The sequence below is a fragment of the Fusarium vanettenii genome (genome assembly GCF_000151355.1).
Source record: "Fusarium vanettenii 77-13-4 unplaced genomic scaffold NECHAsca_35_unmapped, whole genome shotgun sequence".
Classification (NCBI taxonomy): Eukaryota; Fungi; Ascomycota; class Sordariomycetes; order Hypocreales; family Nectriaceae; genus Fusarium; species Fusarium vanettenii.
The window spans coordinates 74,682-89,563 of record NW_003315851.1 but is presented as its reverse complement, the minus strand read 5'-3'; the positions used below and the strand labels follow the sequence as shown (position 1 = coordinate 89,563).

Sequence of the window (14,882 nt, the reverse complement as noted above, 5' to 3'; positions counted from 1 at the left end):
CAATTAGCCAATCAGAAAAAGTTTTATGCTCTTTTTTTCTGACTGAGTAAAACGCCCTTCGGGCTGAAAAAACGCCCTTCGGGCTGAAATATAACAATAAGCTAAAATTCTATATTATACTTGGATATTTATATTTACTATAACTTGGACATTGAGAGACAGTAGCAAGTTCTCATTCTCCTGCATTAGGACAAACGCCCGCCAGTTGACTCAGACATTGAACATAGGCTACACAGCACAACTCAGTCAGGATGGATGTACACATTCCGCAAAACCGCAGACACGATGATTAATGTGAAAGATCACTAATTAACTAGTAATAAAAGGTTTACTTTTTACTATATTATAGTAGCTTACCCCTAACTCTCCTTAAACATATCCACGCTTAGCTCCTATCAACTCATGCTCTAGCATGTACACCAAGTAATTAGACGGCGTCGTTGTTAATTTTGCCAGTGATGCCATCAATGATAGTTGTATCAAAAGGATCGACAACGGTAGTCGCAAATTGGCGTGCTGGCACCTTCTTCGCAAACAGAATATTGAGCTCGTGGTACGACCGGTTCTAGGTCTCAGGCAGACGGAAGTAGCTCCAGACAAACATGCAAAAGCAAGTACCGCCCCAGACAAACCCAGTATAACCCTTGAGGTTCCACGCCTGCGGGTTCATAAAGTACTGCTGCAGAGTGCCTCCAATGGTGCCCATAATATTAGACGAGTCGCGAGCGAGACAAATGGTCTTTTGTCGAAGGCGAGTCGAGCCCATTTCGGCAGGGAGGGCCCAGCCAAGCTGGCCGGCAGATAGCTGAAAGATGAAAGTCCAAAGGAGGGTGAGACAGGCCTGTGTCATCGCGACAGCCGAGATGTGAGTCCAGACGTTGAGAATACCGATGAGAATGAGCACAAAACACATGCCGCCCATGCCCCAGACGTAAATCGTTCGTCGGCCAAAGTTTGGCATAAGGACGAACCAATTGATCAGACAGCCAAAGAATGCCAAGCCGGTTCCTCCAAGCGTAAGAGAGTAGGTCGTGCTCGTTCCGAGACCAACTTGGGAGAAAAAGTAGGAGCTGTTATAGGCGAAGGAGATTCCACACAGGATCTGACCAGCAAAGACGACGCAAGCAATCTCGGTACGGCGGAGCTCAAAGCCCTTGAAGCAGTCCCAGTAGCTAGTTCCGACCTTTAACTGCTCCTCGAGGTTATTGGTGTAAATGATGGTGGAGAGCGTCTTCTGAGGATCGACGTTGGTGGCCTTTGGCGACTGTAGGCGGCGCAGAGACTCTTCGGCTTCGTGCAGCCTGCCCATTCTGACTAGATACTAGGGAGATTCGGGCGACATCTAGATGAGAGGAATGAGAAACACGGGCCAGACCCATTGCAAGGCAAAGGGAACTTTGTAGCCCCATTCATCAGTGCGCGTGGAGAGTCCTTTGAGAACACCAGCAGAAATCAGCTGGCCCATGATGAAGCACATATTCGTATATGAAGTCATGTAGGTCCGGAGAACTGGTGGTAGAACTTCCGAAGTGTAGGCCGGAGCCGTTGTGGCGAGAATGCCCCATGGGACACCGCAGAGGATCTCGCCAACAACCAACGTGGGCAAGTTGGGGGCAAAGAAGACGATAAAGATGAAGGCAGTGAGGGCAGCCAGAGCAGCTAGCTGCACCCGTCGAGAGCCGTACTTGGACACGAAGTAGCCACACATCAGGCAGCCAAATATAGAGCCGACTCCTGCGCCCTGAGATAGTCCGGCTTGCCAAGCCGGGGTCAACTGGTATCCCGTTGGGGTCTCTGGAGTAACTCCCACGAATCGGCCGTACCTAATTAAGAACGAGGCTAGAGTTCGCATAGCAGTCAGCAACCAGTTTGAATATTCACGTTTGAGATAGTACTTACAATAGGCAAAGAAATTGGAAAGGAGGTTCGTGTCGTAGCCTTCCATGATGACACAGGTAGACGACACAAGCGCCCATATGATGGCCTGGGGATAAGCTCGGATGGCATCATGAATGCTGAGTTCGTGTTCATCGGCAGTGCCTTCCAAAGTAGCCTTCTGGAGTTTGGTGTTATGGATTGTCGCTACCTTGGCGACTTCGGTCAAGGTCGTCTCGAGCTCAATTTGGTTGACCGAGTGCGAATCATGCTTCTCCATCGTGTAGGGGAGTGGTGTCGGGTAATTTAGTTCAATGTGAAGAAAGGTTCGAATTCAAATCGAGGCGGGTAGTGTCGATCTGGAGAAGACTATTTTCGATGATCTGGGGAACACATATATAGGAATTGGTGGTCAATGAAAGTGAAGGCGATCAACGTGGTGTCTCCAAATGACGTTGTTTTGCCTAGTCGCCTAATGGGAAGATAATTTCGCCACAGAGCCGAAGGGGAATTATTCGGACGGAGGCATCGAGGAAAAGTCTGGATTGCAGGAGCTAAGTTACAGTAGGTTACCCGAGCACCTAGAATAATTAAGTTTGTCGGGCCGATATGTCCCCTTGGCCAAGCATCGACAAAGCAGCTGATCGGTTGAGACAATTAAGTCCAGGTCGTGAGAGGTAGGATCCCCATGGGGTGACTTTGTAGTCTCCGCACCGATTTTCTGGGGAAGCACGGGGGACAGTCGACGCCACCGGGCCTTTGACTCGCAGAGTCCGAGTATTACCCCTTTTGGACAAGTCTTCCGCCTTCGGGGGCATCCGGTGCTGCTAGTCTAAAGTCTAAGTTAGAGTAGAGGAGGCCCAGGGTTTTTCTAGGAGTGATTGATGATATTAAAGGTTCTAACGCTCTGGTTTGTGTTGCTGATACATTCTCCTCGGGTTGATCACCTTGCTGGTCGCCAATGAACAAGGCGTAGTCGACCATCTTGGACGAGGAAGCCAGACCGTCAGACATTTTCGGCAGGTATCGAGGGTCGATCTTAGCGTTCGTAGTGGAACAATGAGTCAGAACAATGCACGCGAAACTGTGGGAGCAAGTTCGTATATATATCTCCAGCCAAATCCAGAATCGTCATGACCAAAGACTAGGCGCAGGACTGCTGAATGGCTAAGGACTGTCCTGATCGAGACGAACGAGAGCTCGGTAACGAGGGTTTGTCAAATATTGTTTCGCAGTTGGCCACTGTGTTAACATCGGGTCATGATGTTATAATGTGTTGAAGATCTGTTCTTTATTATAGTTGCAGCCCGGCCCTTGATGTGTTAACTGAGCCCAAAGATCGTTTGGTAGTTGGATAAACCCTTGCTGTACTGTGCTGGACCAAAGTCGCCATGACCGACGGGCTGGCGGTTGCTGGATTCCCCAGTGGCGCGCGGCGTTGCTTCTGGATCGGCACGAGACGATTCGCTGCTCGCCCATGTATGAAACCTCGTTCGTCGAGTTGGCTTGGTTCGTCGCGATGACCATCATCACTGCCCTGGCGGCGGCCGCAAAGAAGTACAAACTCGCGCAGGACATTCTTGGTAGATCTGAGTCCACCTGGGTAGCTTGGAGTGAATTACATTAGTAAAGAATAGAGCCCACCGTGTATCATCTTTCACAGTGACTCGCTCCAAGACTTAGCAATCAAGACGCACCAGTAAGGCTAGAAGGTAGTCGACCTCCCAGCCCGAGCGCACTCCTCTGATAAGAAGAGTTGGGTGTCGATGTCGTGCAAATGGGGGATGGACACCGCATTCAAAGTCATTGACTTTGTCCAGATGCTGAAGATCATTGCCAGACTTGCTCTGATGATTTGATATAAGTCTTTTACCGTCTTCGTCAACGTCCAAATCTTCTCGACCCAACGGTCAAGCTCGGGGCTAATTCCCGCGTCCTTCCGGGCTCTTGTAACGGCAACCCACCAGTTGGAGGAGACCGTAAGCCTCTTTGCTTTCAGTCGTCTCCTCTACGCATCTCTAAGCCGGCAGTATCGGTTCAGCTCAACGAGACCCCTTCGTTCCCCATTGAGCAGTGCTGGTTTCTCACCCACCGCCTTGTCCCAACCGGCTGCTGCGTGATACTGGTCTCCGCCGTCAAAGCGCGCAAAGTTCCAGTTATATATCAGGTCTAACGCCTGGGTATGAGACTCGACGCCGTCATCGCGGCTCAGCAAGATAGCCTCGAGACGTTTGAGCGCTTCCTTGTTCTTATCACACTTCCCGTAGGCTCCCGCGTCGGCCATCAGTGCGTCCATAGGTGCTGTGCGAATGGCGACTGGCTGCTGTCCACTCAAAAGCTGCGCATATTGGCCGGCTTGCATATTGTCCGGAATATGATTTAGATCCCACCTCACGTCATACATAGCGCGTGATAGATGGCCCGTGTCTCAGTTTGTGCTGCTCCCGTGCAGTTTACTTTGTTCAGTAAAACCTAGGTGAAGACGTTCGTTTATGTGGACTAGTCCTTTAGGTTCTACTCTGTGGTAAGCGTTTCCGTTCCAAAGACGCATCTGTCGAGCCTAAGGAAGATGCATGCGAATGTTTCTGTGATCTTTAGCTGTGCTGTGAAGACATGTCTTTAGACTCTTATAGCACTTGAAGCCTCGCTTGGCGCATCTTTTGACCAGCGACTCTACGAGTGATAAGGTTCGTGCTGAGTTTTGGTGGCCATGGAGGGTGTGTTTCTTGGAGAGGGCTCAGAGTCATCATCGACCAGAACAACCATCCAGACACCGATCGCGCCGTTGGAGCCTAGCAGTGGTGTAAAATGAATCTAGCGGCTACGGCCTCGAGACGCTGGTGGAGGTTGACCACCGCCCTCGCTATGGCTCTCATGGTTCATGACGCGCGAGTGGTGGCTTTGGGCTTGCATGTCTGACCGTGATAGCCAGCGGATCTTGGCAGTTATGCCGTGGCTATCGGCAAAAGCATGAGAGAGGGTGTCCCGAACGCGGTCAGAACCTCCGATGCGCGACAGGAGCGGGCTTTGTAGCATGCCGGGAATACGTAGTGATGGCGATGCGAAGAGGATACGTAGGTTTGGGTATGGTCGGACGAGCAGATAGTGCTGGAAGATACCGCTGAGGCGTCCGCCCCGGTATGTGTTGACCGACTCATGAAGAATCGGATCTGATGGCCGCCGGTTGATTGAGGCGTCGTCAGAGATGACCAACCTCGGCCTGTTCTAGTTGGCTGGCATGGTGTCCGAGTTCTTCACCTCCTCCTGGTGTATGCGGTGTAGAGCACTACCCGACTCTCGTACTGTCTTGAGCTCGGAGAGATCAAACATCTCAGCCAGCTCACGGAATTCGTCCTTGTTGTGGTCTGAGTGATGTTGAACGGGCGCCTCACCTGGGTACTGCTCAGGGTTCTCCCGCTGCATGAGTCTCGAAAGCGAGTCCAAGCCTGAGCATTCCTTGACAAGACCAGACACATCGACTTGTGCGCCCAGGTGGTAGCGCACGATACCCCTAGAATCATATAACGGAGCCACTATGAGCAGGTTTATAAAAGGGGAGCCGTCGCGGCGGTAGTTGAGGAATGTCTCGCAGTGTTCCTTGCCGGCTTCGAGCTTCTCTCGGATCCTCCGTATACTAAAAGGGTTGGTTTTGGGGCCCTGGAGGAAGCGATAGTTCCGACCGATGGCATAGTTCATGCCGTACTGGGTCGTTCTGTGGAACTCTGTTTCGCATCCATGTTAGCTATGTGGTAAACGAGGTCGGATTGTCTGCTTACCTTCACTTGCAAAGACGATGGGGTTGTCGGGTCGTGATGGGTCAGATAAATAGAAAACTTCGGTAAGTCCTTCTGATATGTCCCTTAATTGCGGCGATAGCGTGTCTGTTATTCTCCGCTTTATGGTCACACTGACTGTCTGGATGAATGTATGCGTGATGTAGGCAGGCAGGTCGTGGTTGGCTATGACCTCGAAGGTATCGTTAGCCCTCTTGCGTAGCGCATTGTTGATGGTGCTGGTGACAGGATCTTGGGTGAATTGAAGCCCGTTTATGGTCTTGAGTGAGCCCGTCAGAGCATTGGCGTAGTCAATGGCTTTGAGCGCCTTGAGGGTGTCCAAGTAGTAGGCCAATAGAGGCAACGAGTCTGGCCGCGACGAGGAAAGGAAGTTTGAGAATCGTTGGAGCAGTAAAGGATCCTTAAATATCACCTTGAGGTGCTTGATGGAGAAGAGTAGCTCGGATTGTGTTTCGAGGGTGTACTGCTTGCCTAGTGCGTGTGCTGGCACAATAAGATCAAAGGAGGCGGGGTCATATTCTTCCTCGCGCAATGGCTCGAGCCTGTCATTGTCTATGCCACCCTTAGTCTGGAGCGCGGGCAGCGTGGTGGGTATGTATATCGATGAGATGGACGATGCGTCTCGCTGGGACCACGGAGAGTCATGGGTGCGGTAGGATAGTGCGCTCCTCGAGGCCGTCGAGGCAGTGTCGATTTCTCGGGGATAAACCATGCCGTCACGCACGGACTATGAGTCATCTTGGTAGAAGCTATGCCTATTAGCTTAGTCGCCGTCGATTGACTTTTGGGCAGATAAACCTTCGCTTGGTTGACACTGGCCTTGGGCAATGCGCTCCCGTCGGAGTATTCTCAACTAGTCCGGGAGTCATCTTCCGAGGCATAGAGTGTGATTGCAGACTGTCTGACCGGGCCGGGATCTGGCCGTTGTTCTCGGGGTTCTCAGTAACGATTGAGTATATGGCTGGGAGAGATGACTTGACTTGCAAAGCCCAGAAACGTTGGCAGCGACGAGTTTTAAGACAAAAGTCAACGGCCTAACACGGCAACACCCAGGGGAGAGATAGTATGACGAAGCTACGGCAGACTATCACCGCGTAGCGCCAAGCTAGACCGGCTGAGACATTAAACTTTGGTGCCCTTGGGAAGATCCCACTTGACAACTGTCAAATGACGAACCGCGCCAAAGCTCAGGCCCCTTACATTAGCGTCTGCCATCCCGTCGGCAGATGCTGTAACGCCCCTAGCCCGATCGCTATGTAAGTTGATCGGTCCTGGGATCGCGATCAGAGCGTCGAGCTTTCCGATGTGTCGCCTAGGTTCATCTCGGCTCTTCTCCCTCCGAGCGTCTGAGTTGGTTACATGCCCATTTCTCAATTGCTGTCCCTTGCCTCTCATCTGCAGGGATATGCAGATCATCTAAGCGACAACAGGGCAATCCCATGCAGAGTCACTTCTTTAGGGTAGGCAGCCATATTCACACAAGAGGTTGGCTATTATCTCCTCCGCAGATGTGCTTCGAGCCACATATAGTTTGTCTGTTTAACGTAGCGAAATTCTTAGTTGAGACAGCGCTAAAGAAATAACAGAAACGGCCACCCGTAAGTTACCGTCTCGTGGCGGGACGGCGTAAACCGTGGGAGATTAAATTTCACGCGCCGGTTCGACGGTACCGGCGTGGCGTCTCGCGTGGAATCAAACCTTGGCATCATCGACGTTCGTAAGCTAAACTAGGTTTGAATGTTTGGATTTTACCTTTCATAGTCTCGACCGCTATAAGCTTCCGGGTTCCGGGCGAACAAAGAGTTGTGCCTGACCCCGGCAGTCAAAAGCGTCTCCCCTCCCCCAATACCAAAGGGCGAGGTGATTCCGCACTCATCAAGAAATTCCGCCCCCGGCCAACTTTTTAGCACCCCTAAGACCCATTTCGTCAAAGATTAATAGAACCACCTTGGTCCTTCACTGCAAACTTGGTGGGGTGGAACTTGAAGGCACTGATGCGTGGTTGGGCAGTGCGTGGTAAATCTCCGAGGAACCTGACTCAAGTAGCTCTTGACTGATAGCTGAAGCCTAGAAGTTGGCGTCGTCATCTTTGCTAGACTGCTGTTAGTAACCATCCCTAACCAAAGGCCAGATTTCTCAGGGCAAACTCTACGCTTTATAAGTGACACCGATCAGGATTGGCAATTATCTTTAAATAATTGAATTCTGGTAAAAAACTAGCTTTCCCGTAAGATGCCTTAAATGAGATGGTAGTTATCTTTGACTGATCGATAGTATTGCATATTTGTCTATCGCCCTGGTAGCCGACTGCTTGACGGAAAGTGAAGAGCGGGAAGCACTATTTGCCAACGTCAAGCCAGCACGACCGGCTTGTTATGCCCTGCGAAACAATATCTTGTGATAATTGATCTAAAGTTTTGATTCCCTAGGCTAAGATGCCCGTGATTTATATGTGGCATTTACTCATTAAAAGTTTTTCTTCACTTCTCTATTACCTTCTCTGTCGGTCGATAGTATCATCGGCAAATATTATCCATCTTAATCACTTCTATATTCCCGCGCATATCCTTCGTCGCATTCTCTGCCTGAGGCCTGGGCTTATACTCGACGCTAATTTCAGTTGTCTAAGTGATGCCCCCTCCGCTGCCGCCATCTCTATCCTGAGGGCTCCGTCCCAGAATGCTGCTGTCGCTTGCGCCGTCTTGGTCTTCCGGGTGGGCTCGCCCTGCCGTGACGGTGCGGTTATAGAATCTCCCAGTGCTGTTGTCGCCCGTCTTGAGATATGTACTAGCTCTCGGCGTCGAATCGGTGCGCGTTCGGACGTTGCGGATGAAGCCACGGAGGACGGGGATGGACGCGGAAACGATGGTGACTTTGGGCTCGGCTATGGACCATATCCAGTAGACCGCTTGGGTATTTAGGTCTATAGGCGAGCAGAAGCGTTAGTATGGATGTGGTTTGTGTCGCAAGGTTCGAGAAGCGTCTTACAGTCGGGAGATCGCACGTCGATCAGCATATACCCCTGGACGGCTTTTATCACGCCCGTGATCCCAGCGAGGACACCTATGCTCAACGCGAGGGCTATACCGATTCTCTCGTTCCTTTTTATTTGCAGATTGAATATCATCCTCCACGGCAGCAGGGCTAGAATGAAGTCGCAGAGGGCAGAATACACTGTCGCCGTGAAACCACATCAGGGATATTCCACGGTAATCCTGGATAAAAGAGGGCGAACTCACGAGCGCTAAAGACGGTAAAAGTGACAGACTGGCTCAATTTCCAGCAGTTATCCCCTCCGATATGTCCCTGGTCGGGAGCACCACAGATGGCCTGCCATGTAGCGATTATGTGCACGGCGAACTGCAGGTTTATGGAGATGATAAGCCCCTAGATGAGTTTTGCCTCCTAGCCCCCGGGCATTAAACGCAACAGCGTGATTCCAAAAGACGTCTTGGTCAGTCCCAGGGCGAGAGACTGCAGATTGTGATGGGTTCGAGCGATAGTGATCTTTGTCAAGCTGCCTGGGATTAAGAAGACCACCATTAGCCAAGACAAGCAGGCCGAGGCCAGGAGAAGAAAGGTCTACCCGGCGAGGAGAATCCAGTCGTCCGCCTGGAGTCCGATACCGACTTTTCGAAGTCGGCTGTAGCCTCGGAGTCCTATGAAGATGGTCGACACGAAGAGTTGCTATGAACAAGGGAGGAGTCAGTGTTCTAGTATCTGGCGACGTATGGGATCCGAGACGGTCGGTGGGAAAACTCACTGCCCATGTCGTTGCGTGTATAAGCACCGAAAGATCATCCCTATCATGGGCTATCTCGTCGATTGATCGATAGATACCGCCTATTTGAACCACGCAGCCCTATTTAAGTATCATTGAGACGACGATTGTTGCTCGCGAATCGTGGTTTCTCTCGTGGGGAGAGATATTAAGTTATGATTGCGTGGCAGCCATCCCCCGGAGTTTCGACTATCCTTAAGTCAGTAGGAGGCGTGTTGGCTGTCTCACATGTTATATCGCTACTTATGCGACGGCAGGGGACCTACCAACACGAACAAGTCTTCTCCGTACCGAGTACAACCCGAAGGGGTCTGTCCGTTTTGGCATATAGCACTCCTGCGGCGTAGCGAGCACCCTGTAAAGCAATTTGTCAGTCAGGGCACTTATCTCTATGGCTGGTTTATTGTAGCGCGGTAGAATTGTTCCCACCTTTTAAGATTAATAGATCCTTGTGGGTTGTAGGGCGGAGGCAGCCGAGAATTGATACTCGGATATTAGCTGCTGCAAGGTGTAGCTAATTGCATAACGTTATTAGACAAGGCCGTAATAGCCAAACGTCGTATAGCGCTGGAACTCCCCTAAACTAGCGTGGCATATCCTGGTGTGATATGGGTACATATACTGCTTTACTTACTCGCGGGAAATGAGTGTAAAATCCGGAAGAGGTTCCCTAAGCTGTGAGAAGTGATAGACTTATAGGCCCTTGATCACGAATATGCATACTATTGGTGGGGCTTTCTGTCCCGCCGGCCCAGTCGCCACCGGCACGGCAGCTTTAGATTCCCGCTGTGGATGGCTTGGGAATCATTAAAGGGTTGTTGTGTCTTCTGCAAGCCTTGTTTCTAGAGCTGTCTGCAGTTTAGCTCTCTCTCCGATACTCGTTTTTGGTTTTTGAGTTTTTTACCAAGTCACTCCTTTATTTGTGTGTGTTGTTTCTACCATGCTCATTAAGTCTGTTCCGGTCTTGGTGTCGTTGGGATTGTCTGCTCGTGTTGTTGCTCAGCAGTACAACACCACCTCAACCGGCTTCAAAGGTGTATGGCTTCCTTGTCTATCATTCTTGTCCCCCTCCTCTTTCTTATTAACCACACATTTCCTTCTATTCAATTGTTGATTAAGAATGAATAGTGCGATGCCCTTCTCGATGCCGGTCTCGAAGATATCCTGGTCTTCCCAGAGGACGTCGCATACGTCGACAGCGTCTCGACCTACTATGCATCTGAGAATCGCCGCCTTCGGCCAGTCTGCATTGTGCAGCCTCGCTCAACCGACCACGTCTCCGAAGCGGTCAGGGCTCTGAGCCGAGCCAGCGGCGCCGGCAACTGGGACATCGCCGTCCGATCCGGTGGTCACAGCGACTTCGACAACAATGCCGTCCATCGAGGTGTCACCATCGACCTTACCTTCTTCAACTCGATAGATCTTGTCAAGCGTGATAGTGTTAAGTGGAAGGGCAAGAGTACACTGACCAAGGTAAGCGTCACACTGCTGCGTTGAAAGAGACAGTAACTGACACCTTTGTCAAGTCAATCGCCCAGATCCGCCTAGGAGCTCGATGGGGCGAAGTCATGACTTACCTTGAGAATCACAACCTGGGAGTTACAGGCGGCCGTTCCGGTCATGTGGGCGTAGGTGGCCTGCTCGTCTCGGGAGGTGCTTCGTACCACACCCAACTCTGGGGTCTGTCATGCGACAACGTCGTTAACTACGAGGTCGTCCTGGCCGATGGATCCGTCGTTGAAGCGAATGCGAGGCATAACCAGGACCTTTTCAAGGCTTTGAAGGGTGGCGGCAGCAACCTGGGTATAGTCACTCGTTTTGACATGCGGACCTTCACTACTCCTCCCTCTGGTGTTTACGGCGGCCTGCTTTTCACCTCATGGGACCACTTGAACGTCGTCACTAAGCAGTTCGTCGAGTACGCCAGCTCCATAGGCTCAGGCAACCCTGACCATCAGTTTGTCGTCTATCGAGCCGATGCGGGCAATCTCTCCCTCATGGCCATGGCGGTCAGCACTGACGGAAATGATGACTCTCCCACCTTTCGAGCCTTCAGCACCATCCCCCTTACTAGAGACCTCAGGAAGAAGCAGCCCCTCAGTAGCGTCGCCGCATCTATCGCGGATACTGGTGGCTCGAACTACATCCCCTTTACTCTTAGCCTCTAAGCTACCACCGATATGATGAACAAGGCTGCTGATATCTTTGTCGCTCTGACGCAAGATCTGCGCGACGCAGACATTCCAGTGTCTGTCAACTTTGTCTTCCAGCCTCTACCAAAGAACCTCGCTTCCGTTATTCCTGGCAACAACCTCCTGGACCTTGACAAGAACCTGCCGGCTGATTCAATTCTCTTCGAGGCTAGAGGTACGCTGGCCGCTGACGATGCCTCGTATGAAGGTCTTGTGCGAGCCAAGATGGCCCAGGCGATCGGGGAGTTGGGAGCGTACTCGGCATCGAAGGATGGCCATTCTGACTATCTCTACATGAACTACGCCAACCCCGAACAAGATGTCATTGGGTCGTACGGCTGGGAAAATGTAATGTTCCTGAAGAAGACGGCTCAGAGATATGATCCGACCGGCTTCTTTCAATACCGCATTCCAGGCGGATGGAAGGTCAATCGCGTCCTGTAGGTAGTATACTAGGGGGCGAGACAGTGAAGATCCGTAGTCCATTGATTTTCCATTAATAATTCAGACTACCAGATGGCTTTGCCCTAAGTGACGTCGCCAAAGATATCCCGGTCCACCACAGCCGCTTCACTAGGCCCATGATCGAATTTAGCAGTTGTGATGTTGTTACCACTCGACATACCGTCCCGTCTGCCCCCGTCTATAAATCCTGGGCAAGACTTTGCTACAAATATATTGAGTCTAGCCCAGCCCGTTTGAATATGATGAAATCAAGCGTCGGGACTACTGTCCCGTCGTGAAATGCGCAGGGGAAAATCTTCAATAAGCCAAATACCCTGCAATAACTCTTAGCTCATCATAGCACAAGCCAGGAGGGCGCATTACTCACCGCGTTTATGATATGCAGAGGTCTTTCGGGATGCACCATGGCAAAATCAAAACGTCTCAAAAGCTATTGCAGCTATGTCAGTCTGGTTAGGCCTCGTGAATAGATCGATATGCACTCACCTCAACGAAAATCTTGTTTAGTTCTATGAGTGCTACTGGCTTGCCGAGATACTGGTATTTTCCGCTGGAGAAGACGAGGTTCACCACCTCAGACATGCCTTCGACCTGTTCTGGTTCTGCTTCCAGCCAGCGTTCCGGTACAAATAGAGCCGCGTCGTTGCCGAATATCTTTTTAGAATGGTAGATGCTAAACGGAGAAGTGCTAATCTGCGTTCCTCCAGGGATGAACTTGCCATCGATGGTATCACCTTGCTTGGGCACCGTTTTGAAGAGAGGACCGGCTGCGGGCGCCTTCATCCGCAGCCCTTCTTGTATAGCAGCCTGGAGATAGGGGAGTTTGCGCGCTTCGGCGTCGGTAACGGGTGAGGATATTTTCCCAGCCTTGATGGCATCGTCAATTTCCTTCTGTAGGTTTCTGTAGGCCACTGGGTTGCTGAGCAGGCTCAGCATGATGACGCGGATAGTGGTTGCCGAGGTGTCGCTTCCGGCGATAACATTAAGCAGTGATTCCCTAGACGCTTCTTCCTGGGTGAGACCATGACGGATGAAGGATCCGAGCATATCTGAGTGCTGTGTAGCGTTTGGCGCGAATCGCTCTGCAACCTTTTTGTTCGCCACGCTGGGTGATTGTAAGGATTTTGCCTGCACGGCGATAGCATAACTGACTGGGAACTCACCCAATGAATGCCCCGAAACCAAACTTGTCGCTCTCTTTGGGCAAAAGACCCCGGAAAAGACGCGAGTGTAGGAGGGAAACTAATGAGGGTATGTTGGCTATGACGAGAGTGACTGGGAAGAAAGAGCGTGTAATCTTGATAAAGTCGAAGACGTCGTCATCTTGATCCACGTAACCGAACGGCTGGCCAAAAGCTAGATCGCTGATAACGTCAAGGGTGAAATATTGAATCTTCTGAGCAAAGTCTGTCGGGCGGTAGTCTCGAGACGTTGAGAGATACTTGGTTTCTATGAGGTCGATAAGTCGTGCAATGTGGGTGTCAACTGTGCGCTCTAGTGACTCGTTCTCCTTGCCTGAGTACTGTACAGAGCTTAGCCATTTGATTGTATCACATACATGTGGGATATGTAGGAAGAGCCTTCCGATAGATCATATAGACACTGGCAAGACAATGAGGTTGAACTTACGCCGGCTGCCATCTTGTTACGCAATTTTGCATGAGCATTATCATCACGCATCGAGAACAAGTTGTCTTTGCCAGGCTCGAAACGGAGTGCGTTGTACCCTGTATACTCGGTAGGCAAATGGCCCCAAACAACATCAGTGATGAAGGGTTGTTACTCACAAGGCCCTCTCGAATACGGCGAGCGACTGGCCATCATCCGACGCAGTAGTTTGGGATCATCGGTTGCCAGCTCATTGGGGCCAATGCGCACAAGCGACCCTGCAGTTGAACCACTGAGTCTCGTAGATTAACTACAGTAGTTGAGGATACCACTCACCATATTTTTTATTGGCCGCTTGGATGGCGTAAGGCTGTGTTCCCTTGAGTGACTGTCTCACCATCTAAGCCTTGGAGAAACCGGCCCAGAACGGACCAGGAATGTGTGACAAACGGTACTACGTCCGAAGCGAATCGGCTAAGAACAGCACCACCAAGCCGATGACGGCTGTGAGAATCACGGTCCCGGGGCTGAGGGCAACAAATGCCTCCCGCAGCAGGCCTGGCGACAAACCTTGGCCAGCGCTCATCGTGTCCAACTTGGTAACTTATCTGCGCAGTGAAATGTGGGAGTGAAGGGGGAAATTCCTCAGGAGCACCAGCTAAGCTATTAGCCACGGACCTCGGCGGCGTGGGCGCGTCTCCCTCCATTGCAACCTAGTAATCACGAATAACGCACCAATGATTGGAATTCGGGGACCCGGAATCAGTCCCTAGCTGCGCCACGAACCGGCAGATAACTGACACGACTTGTGCTTGGCACAAAATTTCCCCGCTTTCTTATTTTTTGCCGAATCCTTTGCGCTATTTCATATTGATTCTCCGTCGCGTCACGAAACAACACCTGGAAGTCAGTCATCCACAATGCCTGCGACACCATCGCCAGAGCGGAGCCCCAGCTCCCAAGGAGGCAGCGAGCACCATGTTGAGCCAACCATAGAGATAGAGGATGCCATTGTATGCCGTGCATCCTAATCCTACCTAGTTTTGTTGTGCTGGAATAGTACCTAACTGGAGACCACCACAGGCCGCCGACAATGACTCAACCCTGGGCGAGGTGCGACTCCGATTTCCTCTCTAGCGTAGCCGGCGTATTCTTTGACGCCGACGC

At 51.2% G+C, this 14,882-nt stretch overlaps 6 protein-coding genes across 6 annotated transcripts; 1 reads left to right on the top strand and 5 right to left on the bottom strand.

The window, feature by feature from the left end:
- Positions 1-565: 565 nt before the first annotated feature.
- NECHADRAFT_88951 (uncharacterized protein) lies at positions 566-2,155 on the bottom strand (the record flags this gene model as incomplete). The annotated part of the gene is made up of 3 exons (XM_003042433.1): positions 566-1,321; positions 1,376-1,839; positions 1,900-2,155. The coding sequence occupies 3 exons, from the start codon at positions 2,153-2,155 to the stop codon at positions 566-568; spliced, it is 1,476 nt and encodes a 491-aa protein (XP_003042479.1).
- Positions 2,156-3,580: 1,425 nt separating this feature from the next.
- Positions 3,581-4,237, bottom strand: NECHADRAFT_88950 (uncharacterized protein; the record flags this gene model as incomplete). Its single annotated transcript, XM_003042432.1, has 2 exons — positions 3,581-3,883; positions 3,968-4,237. The coding sequence occupies 2 exons, from the start codon at positions 4,235-4,237 to the stop codon at positions 3,581-3,583; spliced, it is 573 nt and encodes a 190-aa protein (XP_003042478.1).
- Positions 4,238-4,689: 452 nt separating this feature from the next.
- On the bottom strand, positions 4,690-7,141 carry NECHADRAFT_88949 (uncharacterized protein; the record flags this gene model as incomplete). The annotated part of the gene is made up of 5 exons (XM_003042431.1): positions 4,690-5,100; positions 5,179-5,597; positions 5,652-6,396; positions 6,870-7,064; positions 7,121-7,141. The coding sequence occupies 5 exons, from the start codon at positions 7,139-7,141 to the stop codon at positions 4,690-4,692; spliced, it is 1,791 nt and encodes a 596-aa protein (XP_003042477.1).
- A 1,152-nt stretch (positions 7,142-8,293) lies between these two features.
- On the bottom strand, positions 8,294-9,439 carry NECHADRAFT_88948 (uncharacterized protein; the record flags this gene model as incomplete). The annotated part of the gene is made up of 5 exons (XM_003042430.1): positions 8,294-8,592; positions 8,658-8,750; positions 8,909-9,029; positions 9,118-9,356; positions 9,433-9,439. 5 exons carry the CDS (start codon positions 9,437-9,439, stop codon positions 8,294-8,296), a joined length of 759 nt encoding a protein of 252 aa, XP_003042476.1.
- Positions 9,440-10,390: 951 nt separating this feature from the next.
- On the top strand, positions 10,391-12,086 carry NECHADRAFT_88947 (uncharacterized protein; the record flags this gene model as incomplete). The annotated part of the gene is made up of 4 exons (XM_003042450.1): positions 10,391-10,486; positions 10,579-10,923; positions 10,977-11,580; positions 11,620-12,086. The coding sequence occupies 4 exons, from the start codon at positions 10,391-10,393 to the stop codon at positions 12,084-12,086; spliced, it is 1,512 nt and encodes a 503-aa protein (XP_003042496.1).
- A 269-nt stretch (positions 12,087-12,355) lies between these two features.
- Positions 12,356-14,422, bottom strand: NECHADRAFT_88946 (uncharacterized protein; the record flags this gene model as incomplete). The annotated part of the gene is made up of 7 exons (XM_003042429.1): positions 12,356-12,421; positions 12,475-12,537; positions 12,594-13,212; positions 13,271-13,629; positions 13,737-13,834; positions 13,895-13,993; positions 14,113-14,422. 7 exons carry the CDS (start codon positions 14,420-14,422, stop codon positions 12,356-12,358), a joined length of 1,614 nt encoding a protein of 537 aa, XP_003042475.1.
- Between the last annotated feature and the right edge of the window lie 460 nt (positions 14,423-14,882).